Raw genomic sequence first — 10,812 nt, 5'->3', positions numbered from 1 at the left:
CACAATAATAAACGTGTATATTTTTATAGGGACACACAATGTGGCAGTTTCTGTCTGCACTGTATTACTGTATTACTCTGTATGTGATATGTTTGAATTTTAGCGAAGTCACAGTCTGATTGGTTGTTTTTTGTTTTGTTTTTTTCAAATTCCATAGGCCTGCAGTATATTTCCAAAATATTGTATTGCAATAATAATAATTGTATATTATTGTATAAAAACACACACACAGGACCTGCATTTACAGCATCGGTGCAAAGAAGAGAAATAAGAGAGGGCTATTATGTCGTTATGAAGGAATCATTCGAACATTGTATGGTTTTTTTACGTTTATATGCTTTCGTTTTAAATTTCCTTTCTTCTTGTCTTGTCCTAACATGTCTTATGCCTTTTTGATGTTACCTCTTTATTATTATGTCATACAGTATACACCTATAGTCTGTAGGATTATCAGGATCATTATGTGAAAGGGTGATATCACAGTGGATAAATCTATGATTACATCATTTCCGAAGCTGACAAAATGCCCCTCGTGCCCAAACATCTCATAAAGGCCCAGACTTGAACAAGTGGAAATCTTTTGCAAATAAAACAAAGACAGACACGGTTATAAGAGCAAGTGGCTCAAGCAAGTATGCGCCTTTGAGCATTTTATACATTTGTCACATTCGGCTACTACACTTATGAAGTTGTTTTGCTCATGCGCCACCTAGCGGGTTAATCCGTCCATTGTCCTTATTATCTTAGAATTAACTTTGAATCTTCATCCAAGTCCAAAGACATTTTAGTTCAGAAATAAGTGATGCAAACAAACCAAGTTCCTCATTAATTTTCCTTCTATTGGCTTATTATTTTTGCTACAAAGTAAGCCATTTTAAATAACTTATCTTAAATAAGTTGTGCTGCCAAATTTCATGTATTTCTAGAGGAGAAGAATGTCTTGCTTTATAAACTGCTATGAACACTGGTGTTAGATCTTTAGTAATTTATTTAATTCATGTATTCCATGATATACTTTATTTATTCCAAAAGTTATTCAATAGCACATAACAAAATAGATGATAGATGAAGTTGCTGCAATAGACCTAGGCTGCTGGGGATTCAGATGATGCACTGAATTTTCTTCTTCAGTCACCTTTTTCATTTACTATGCGTTTATACAGCTCTCTGTATTTAATTATTAGTTATTATTAATTTCTAGCTCTCTTTCACAGCATGTTTCTGATCTGTCTTCATCCACTCACCCCTAACCAGTAGTGGCAGATGGTTGCCTCTCCTTGGTTGGTTCTCCTGCAGGTTTCTTCCTGTTCAAAGAGACTTTTTCCTTCCTACACTCGTCAAGAGTAGGGGGGTGGAGCAGGTCACCTACTAATCGGAAGGTTGGTGGTTCGATCCCTGGCTCCTCCAGTCTGCAGTATCTTTGGGCAAGATACTAACCCCCAGTTGCTCTCCGATGCATCCAACGGAGTATGAATGTGTGTGAATGTAGTTAGAAAGTAGTATAGAGACTTGTGGGAATGGGTGTGATTGGGTGAATGTGGCATGTTTTATAGAGCACTTTGAGTACTCCGGGAGAGTAGAAAAGCGCTATATAAGACTCAGTCCATTTACCATTGTGGGGGTTTTATCTGTTTTTCTTGTATTACTATAGGGTCGTTACCTTGCGATATAAAGCGACTCGAGGCAACTGTTGTTGTGATTTGGTGCTGTATACATAAAACGGAATTCAACGCAAAAAAAAAAAATAATTAATTAAATAGGTAATAATAAGTGGCTAAAATGGATGAAATAATAATAATAATGATCGCAAGAGAACAGGAAAAAATATTTAAATGAAATAAAATAGTTAAATAAATAAAAATGTAATGATAAAATTATAAATAAATAATCACTGCGTGTATAACATGTTGTCAAGCACCATCACTAGTGTGCCTAGTTTGATGCGAAATGTATTATTTAATCCATCCATCCTCTTCAGTTTATCCTTTTCAGGGTCGCGAGTAGGTGGAAGGGGCGGCTGGTGTCTATTCTAGCTGTCTTAGGGCGATAGGCAGGGTACACCCTGGACAGGTCGCCAGTCTGTCGCTGGGCTAACACACGGACACAGACAACCATTCGCACCTAAAGGCAATTTATCGTTACCAATTAACCTTTACCCGCTAACTGTATGTCTGGATTGCGGGAGGAAGCCGGACTACCCGGAGAGAACCCAGGCAAACACGGGGAGAACATGCAAACGTACAGACACACTGATGGTGGAATAGTTGGGTTGCGGTCACGTGGTTCTGATGACGTGCGGAGGCAGCGCGATTTTTGAGTGGAGGGCGGAAGTAAACATGGAGGACACTGTGGAGAGTCAGGAGAGAAGCTATTGTGCAACTTTAGACCCCGTTTCTCGGGAGAGATATAAACAGATAGTTAAAAAATATATCGGACGTGATCCGTATTCTTTGAAAATGTCCGAATACACCACAGAAGTAAAGGATTTGCCTACTATCGAGGCTGTGGATATCACCAACTACTTGGTCCTCCAGACTTCTTACTACACTAGGCAGCAAATGAAAGCTTTCAAGAGTCTGGAGGCGTACAATTTTTTTGTCAGCGGGTGGGTCCACAACCTTGGAACAAAACGTCTCCGTGATGGATACAGTTTGGTGTTTGCAAGGGTGAGTGTTTGTTCTTATATTGCTTTATCTTAAACACGCTAACAGTTAGCGGTAGCGGCTTTAACGTCAACAAACATGCCACATCCTTAGGACTTCGTTAGAGTGACAGTTGTTTGTTTCAAGGTAAACCTCAGCTGGAAGCTGCAGTTCGGGGTTCTCCACTGTCACTAGGCTCAAATCCGGGCTCTCAGCCGTCTGTTGCATATCCAAAATCGCCTCTGCACATCGATGCTGTTCTGCCTTAAGCTTCATTCTTTTCTCTCGTTTGAGAACTGATTCCGATCTGGGTTTTCGTTCGTAGCCGAGATTGACCGTCGGAGCCCAGTCCTCCGACTCTTCGTCATCCAAAGCACTTGGGCAGCCTATAGTCCCAATCAAGTCAATATTAGACTACTAACTTAAAAGCACTAAGTAAACGAGAATTTAACGACAACCTAATGCTAATAAGTTCGTTTGCAAACATAACATTACCTCTGACGAAGTGGTCGCTGCAGACACGGGCATTGGCAGACTCTGCTCCTCCCGACTGTAAACGTAAATTTAAAATCCATTTTTTCCTACGTTTTTCGGTTAGAATTTTCCATTTTTCTCCTCTTCGTTGGGCTATTTTTGGTACCCTAAAATACCGTTTATCGGTTTCTCTGGTCGACCTACTGGAGCATCCGTAAACACAACAGGACATAGGCATTTTGCGTACTGTCTGTCTGTGATTTTGCGCTTATCTTTTTCACTTCCGACCGCCAGTCAAATTTCGCGCTTTACGTCGACGTCACGTCTACGTCAAATGAAACCTAGCTAATAGCTAGGACCTTCTTGCTGTAAAGCAACAGTGCTAACCACTGTGCTGCCCGTATCATTTAATCTTACTGTGTAATTCAGTTCGATTCAGTGTTATTTATATAGCGGCAAATCACAATAACTTAAGGTGACAAAAATTATAGAAGTCAAACATTTATTTGTTATTAATACATATATAACGCTTTTTTGTTTTTTTGTTTTTATGTCAGGCAGTAAATGGTCAGCCATGCTAAACAGAAACACTTGGGGTCCTTCTACTTCACGTGTGTGTCTGCTGCTGTGGCATCGTGAGGAGGAATCATGCCGAAATCAAAGAGGGATAAGAAGAGTGAGTAAAGCACAGTACATCTTTTTCAAGTGTAAAAGCATATGGGCGTCGGTGAAGTGTTTTAAGTGATGTTGTATTTGTAAAACTTCTTTTTCACTAGTGAAAGCTACCAAGAGAGAGCTAACTAAAGCTAGCGTTAGCTTAACTGCCTCAGCATGGTTGTACTCCTGGCTGCTCATTGATACATGCACGTGTATACGCAAACTGCTGGCTGACATTTGTTCATCGTGAGTTTTCGCATTTTTCTCCTCAGTTTCTTTAACGAAAACAGCCAAGAAGGGGCTGGAGTCAAAACAGAAGCTAATTCAGGAGGTGAGTGTTTTCAGTGCTGCAGTCACCATCTTTGTAACGGGGACGTGTTAAGTTCAGCTAGGCTAGGTCTGTTCCAAAACACCTGAAGTACCTAAACCTTATTTCTATTCTTTAGTTGCGGGAATGTGTGGACACCTACAGAAACCTGTTCATATTCTCGGTGGCTAATATGAGGAATAACAAGCTGAAAGACATCCGGACAGCGTGGAAACACAGCAGGTAATGACATCTCCAAAAGTTGATTCTGTTCATCTGGACGTAGCGTTTTCAGTGGGAGAAATGTTTCGTCACTCATCCAAGTGACTTCTTCAGTCTCAGCTGACTGCAGGTTTCCCCAATCTTATAACAGTACATTTGCATAATGACTGAAACCAGCCCACTGAAGGAACAATGGGCTGGGAGGTCAGTTTCTTCATCATAATTATGCAAATTCTCATGACCATTGATCAACAACTACTGATCAAAGCCCACTGATCAATGGCCATGAGTACCATTCACAGAGAGTTGGGGAATGGCTGCAATCACAGCATTGTACGATGGCGAAAGATATACCCTTAGGTCCCCTCCTCGATTCAAAGATGGTTTTTCCCTTTTCACATCAGGTAATGACATCTTAGGGTTCTGATTTCAAGGCTCAGTCCTAGTACTGCACTAAGGTACGTGTGTGTGTATCAAGAATTGGGTTGCACTTGGTTCTCTCGGTGGCATTGCCACCTCTACTCATGTTGGAGCCCTTCGAGAAAGAAATTATTACATGGACAACCCCAATTCGTAAAATATTGGGATGCTGTGTAAAATATAGATATGAAGACATGTGTAAATCACCTAAACCCATATCCACAATAGAACTTAGAAAACGTATCAAATTTTCGAACTGAAAAAAGGTAAAAATCTAGCTAGCTTATTTTGAATTTGATAGCAGCAAAATATGGACGCCCTGTTTTCCAGACTAAAGAACTTGTTATCAGAACTGCACATTTGGAAAGTACTAAAAGGTATATACAGGTTTAAGCATACTCCCATCCTCCCATCCATCCATGTTTCAGCAAGAAAATGCTAATGCATATATTACAACAGCATGACTTCTAAGTAGAAGAGTCTGGGCGCTAAAGTAGACTGTCTAATATGTAGACCTGTGACCAACTGAAAGCATTTGGCATGAAAAATATGACAAAGAATGTGTGAATGTTAGATAGAAAACACTTAGAGATAGAAAACAGTGCATGTATTAACGTTTATTTGAATGATATATGTTGTATAAAGCACTTTGAATGCTCAAGAAGGAGTCCATTTACCATGAAATTTGCAAAATATTGCTTTAGGTTTTTCCTTGTCTTCATTTTATTTGAGTGCAGTAGTGCGAGCAGGTATATAGCAAGGTCATAGAAACTTTAAAAAATTCATAATATGTGGCCCATTTCCTCCAGATTTGCATGTGTTCTTCTTTAGGTCTCAGTTTTCCACTGTCGTATAGTACGAGGCATCAGTTACAGTCTCTAATGACTACATTTTTTCCCCCTCATCTTAAGTTGCCTGTTAGTAGGCTTGATTATTTTAACAGAGCCAGTAAGTAGGATGCACTTCTGCAGTTACAGTCAAGTGGAGGTAAAATTACATTAAAGAGAAGAGGAGGAGAAATTGAATTAAAGGCATGGAACAGAGTTTTCTATATGTTAGTCTTTTGTGTGTAGAAGAGATACTATTTTGGATGGTTTCTTGCTTATAACTCCTTTTTAAGTATGGAAATTAAAGTTTTTGGTAAAATAGTGCAATTAATATACACGTTGACTATGGGATAAGGAATATTACTGAATGGGTACAATAGGTGTGGATTTTTTTCTAGAAGAAAAGTAACCATATTATCTCATAGTTAAACGTCTTGTCTATTGATTGTTATTGGTCAGCAATCAGCTTAAATATCAATCATTTTTAAAAAGTCAGCATCATTATGATTTGTGTTTGTTTTTTTATGGGATACACTTGAATCCTATCTTGCAGCATGTTGATATGAACCACAGTTCTCAAAAATGTTAAACAAGTATTTGGAAAGAGCCTATATTTATTCAACAGTGTCAATGATCTCATCTCTGTTCCACAGATTCTTCTTCGGCAAAAACAAAGTCATGATTATTGCTCTGGGGAAAAGAGATACAGATGAATACAAAGATAATTTGCACAAGGTAAGCAAGATCTCAGACAAACTTGAAAAGTTACTGCTGTGGTTTACTGCCGTCACTCAATATGTTTATTCATTTCGATAATGTTCAGGTCGGCAAGCATCTGCGTGGAGAAGTGGGTGTACTATTCACAAATAAAACAAAGGAGGAAGTACAAGAGTAAGGCTATGCTAAATTCATCTTTGTTGCAGTGATCCTCCAATGTCTTCATTGAATCACTAAACGATGTTCTTTACCCACAGATATTTCAGTCATTTCAAAGAGGTGGATTATGCTCGCGCAGGAAACCAGGCTCAGATGGATGTGACTCTGGATGAGGGACCCCTTGAACAGTTTACTCACTCAATGGAACCCCAGTTGAGGCAATTAGGGCTTCCTACTGCTCTAAAGAAAGGTGAGATTAAAGGACTGTTCTCATCACCCACTACAACACCGTGGCTCAATGGATTTTAACTTTTTAAAATTGGTATTAATTAATGGAGGTCTGTGAGTTGACAAATCACAATCTGTATATAAAAGATGGTTGTAGCTTCCAGGACTGAAAATGTAATCAATGTGGAAGTGGCTTAAACTGACATTCTTTATAATGATCAGCATGTGGCATCTTGTTTAAAAAAAAAAAAAAAAAAAAAAAAAAAGACTGTACAGAAGTCCAAGTAAATGCTTCCCTGTACTACAGAGCTTTTACTTGCTCTAACATTGGTAATTATGCTAAGAAGTCACACAAAGGTGATTATCAGCTCAGTAAAGTCAGCCCAGAGTTTCCCCAATCAATCCCCAAAAAAGGCAATGTTTGTTGCATATGCTCACTCACAAACATGGACAGGTATTGTGATAGCAGACTGGCATACTTTACAAATAAAAAAAGTAAAATATGTTAGATCAAAAAAGGTTCAAAAGCACTGTAGGAATATATCTGTGCGTTAAGTGGTGTGGTTAGCAAGATTATAAAAGTGCTAAGTAAAATCTATTTATTTTCCCAGGACGGGAAAAGTGGCAAAGACCTATCAGTAAAACTGCCCTGTCATTAAACATGGCAAGCTCTGACTGTAATTACAGTTAAATTAAAGTGTTGCCTTAGTGTAAGTAGTTTTCCCCAGTGGTTTAAAACAGGCTGTATGCGTGCATAAAACAAATAAAATCGTACTTCAAACTAGTAAGTGGACTCATTTTTCTGAAGTCAACAAGTTCAAGGTTTAGGATATTGCTGTATTAATAATTGTAGAAAATGTCAAATTACTTGCCTGTATAAAATTGTTAGTAGAAAGCAGGAGAGAAAAAAATGGATGAATAAAGTTGCTCCTAGGAATTTCTTTGGACCTTCATGGAAGGACAGACTTGATATTTGCATCTGCGCTATATTCTGGAGAACTGATTGGTCACTGGTTTTGTGTGTTGATCTCTTATCTTAAACATGATCTGCTACAAAGCAGGTTAGGGCTGATGTTACCATGGCAATATACCCGTAGTAAGACGTGAACCTTTGTAATGTAAAAACTTGAAGTTGGCTTAATAAGGCCCAAATCGTTTTTCCGTAATATAGGTGAGTTTATAGCCTCTGTCAAATGATGTTCAGCTTGTAAATAAGATGCATGGTGAAAAAGGACGATGAAACAGAATAGGGCAGACCAAACCTGTGACTGACAAGTGGCCATTGCGTGACGGTGCTGTGTCAGTCATTTGTTTGTTAGTTCCACCCCTCACATCTTATTTCAATACTGAAAGATGACAACAGCAGGTTGAGGCTTCACTATAAGTGGGAGGTGTGTTGTAGCTACAGTATATACAGTCTATGTAAGCAATATCAGGCTTCTGCTTCAAATCAGGTCCGAGTCGGTATTAGTGTGTTCATGAAATGTGTGAATTCACTGCTTTTAAATATAAAGCCAACTTCTTTTATCTTGTGCTACAGGAGTGGTAACACTGCTGAAGGACTATGAAGTTTGTAAAGAGGGGGACACGCTCACTCCAGAGCAGGCTCGTATTCTGGTGAGTTCTTTTTTTTTACTTGATTAAAAATGTTGACTGTCACACACTAAATGTATTTCGGTTGACTGAGGGTTGTTTTTTGTCCACAGAAACTCTTTGGTATTGAGATGGCAGAATTCAAGGTGCAGATCAAATGTATGTGGAACTCAGAAACAGGCGAGTTTGAGAACTTCGCTGGTGAGGAAGAGTCTATGCAGGATGAGGAAGATGATAATGATGATGAAGATGATGCAGAATGAAACTTCTGCAAGGGAGGAGAATATTAAGGAAAATTCCTGCTTTCAAAAGCAGACGGACATTTAATTTAGCTTTCATCCTGACAGCCAGTGCTGCAGTCTGTAGTCTCTCTGGTCTTTTTATACCTACAAAACATGAACTTCTGTCCTTCATCTTGAATTTTAGTTTTGGACACTGTGGACTGTATTCAAAGGATTAAATCGTTTGGGATGTCATTGTTCTCCCAAGTTCCCTCAGCACAGTGAGGGACTGATATTGTGTGGAAGTCCCTTTCCTTTCAAACACCTATGTAAATCACTGTTCATGTTAAACCAACACTCATGAATAATATACACGTTTTGTTGATGTGACAAATTTAATCCAGATTCTTCAGAAAGTTATTTTTCCATGAAAGAGTATTAATGTTGTTTTTTTTATATAGACATGACAATGAAGTGCTCTTTGATTAAAAATGCAAAAGGTGTACTGATCTATTCAAAGGATAGAAAATGTACACTTCAGGGTAGAATTCAAAAAGCCTAATTAAGTGTAATTAGGAAAAACATTTTTCTGTAAAATTAAATGATCAAGAAGGTCTTCATCTGAAGTAGTCTGGACACTCGTGGGCTACGAGATTCCAGGCTTCTTTGAAGGCGTCGACCACTCTCTGATCCAGAGGACCCTCTTCCGCAGCGGCCATGTTTTGCTGAAGCTGCTCCATGCTCGACATGCCAATAATGACTCCATCTCCAAGGTCACCCTGGAGACATGAGTTGGAGAAAACGACACTGCTATGGCAAGGGTTTTATGAGATTATAGCTCGTAGTAAGGTATGAGCAGCTGTAGCTGATAATTTAATATAAATACTCAAAACAGGAATTGCACAGCTGGAGTCTGTTAATTTATTAAGATTTTTATATGTGAAGGATTTGTTACAATTTAAAAATAAAAATAGGAACAAAATCTTGGTCATTACAGAATATGTAGTTTACATGCAGTATCTCCTATTCACTTGGTATTTTGTGGTATTTTCTTTCTAAAAGAATCCATTTCAAATATTACAAACCTGCAGACAATATGAAAAACACATGTTTTGTTCTACCTCCAGTAGGGGTATTTCCACTGCACTAAAACATAATTACAGTAATTAAAAACTAGTTAAATCTTTCAGTGAAAAACCTCAAAGGCTGTGTAACTACTGACTCTTGGGATAGTTTTCAGAAAATAAGAGACTTCATTTCAGGCTTACTGGTACACCACAAAGCACAGTGTTTCAGTGGTAACTCATAGTTCTTAATTTTCAGGTTTCCAGTAGTAGCAATTTGAAATGTTCCGTTTATTACTTTAACCGTGTGGCTAATCTTTACCCGGTAAATACATAAATTACCATGAGCATAACATTTTTTGTCACTGCAGCTGTCCATGTGGGTACCTTAAGCTGAGAGTGATGATGCATCCAGTGCATAGCAGCAGAAGTCAGCGAGGGTTTCTCTGACCCGTACGCTGTTTCTAAAGCCTGCAGAACCACCTCTATGGCCTGGAAATGACTTTTCTTCCAGTATCTTCCACAGAGCAGGAGCACAATCACGGTTATGGTTAACAAAAATCTCATTCAACAACATAAAACAATTTGTTGGTACATATTTCAATAGCAGTCAGCTGGTCTTCACCTGTCTCTGTATGCTCCAGCCCAGCTGTGGCCAAAGAATCGTCCTGCAGGCTCGGAGCCATCTTTATCTTCATAGTGATACTTCCCTGTCAGAAGGCCACCTGGCAGAGGAGGACTAATGTCAGAACTCAGTACAGTATGTACTTAATGCTGTCACTCACCCAGGGCACATTTACATTTAGCTCACAGGTAACGTTAACAAGGCAAAAAATACTAAAGCAACTACTAACTATTCAACATCAGGTTATTGTGTGCTAGCAAAGTGAATAAAATGCATCTCCAGGGGGACATGAATGCATGTATGGAACATATTTTAATATATTCATTTTGGGATAACTTGAGGATAGCTTTTATCCCTCCACATTAAGTGACATCTTTTTCACAATCACGAGTGCTTTCTTTTGAAAAAAAAAAAAAAACTTTTTAAAATGGAACTGCAAGGTGTACCATGAAAGACTACCTGCCAGAAGATTGTATGCATAGAATCGCATTCCATAGTATCTCAGACATGGCAGCAACTCTGTTTCCACCTGGAAAAAAATAAGCTTGTTGTGTCACTCAAGAATGGGAGTTCGATTGATGACCTTTGACTGGACCTTTTGACCTTACCGGAAGTGAGAAGCGTGACTAATCGGCTGTGTCCCAATCCAGAGACCG

General features: G+C 38.8%; 1 protein-coding gene across 1 annotated transcript; it reads left to right on the top strand.

Moving 5' to 3' along the window:
• The first annotated feature begins 3,698 nt into the window (after positions 1-3,698).
• Positions 3,699-9,406, top strand: mrto4 (MRT4 homolog, ribosome maturation factor). The gene is made up of 8 exons (XM_063473003.1): positions 3,699-3,792; positions 4,046-4,104; positions 4,220-4,323; positions 6,203-6,284; positions 6,373-6,440; positions 6,524-6,675; positions 8,194-8,270; positions 8,360-9,406. The coding sequence occupies exons 1-8, from the start codon at positions 3,765-3,767 to the stop codon at positions 8,507-8,509; spliced, it is 720 nt and encodes a 239-aa protein (XP_063329073.1). The 5' UTR covers positions 3,699-3,764; the 3' UTR covers positions 8,510-9,406.
• Positions 9,407-10,812: the final 1,406 nt, after the last annotated feature.

Source organism: Pelmatolapia mariae, linkage group LG5 (assembly GCF_036321145.2).
Source record: "Pelmatolapia mariae isolate MD_Pm_ZW linkage group LG5, Pm_UMD_F_2, whole genome shotgun sequence".
Taxonomy (NCBI): Eukaryota; Metazoa; Chordata; class Actinopteri; order Cichliformes; family Cichlidae; genus Pelmatolapia; species Pelmatolapia mariae.
The sequence above is the reverse complement of the archived record's forward strand: the minus strand, read 5'-3'. Positions and strand labels throughout refer to the sequence as shown.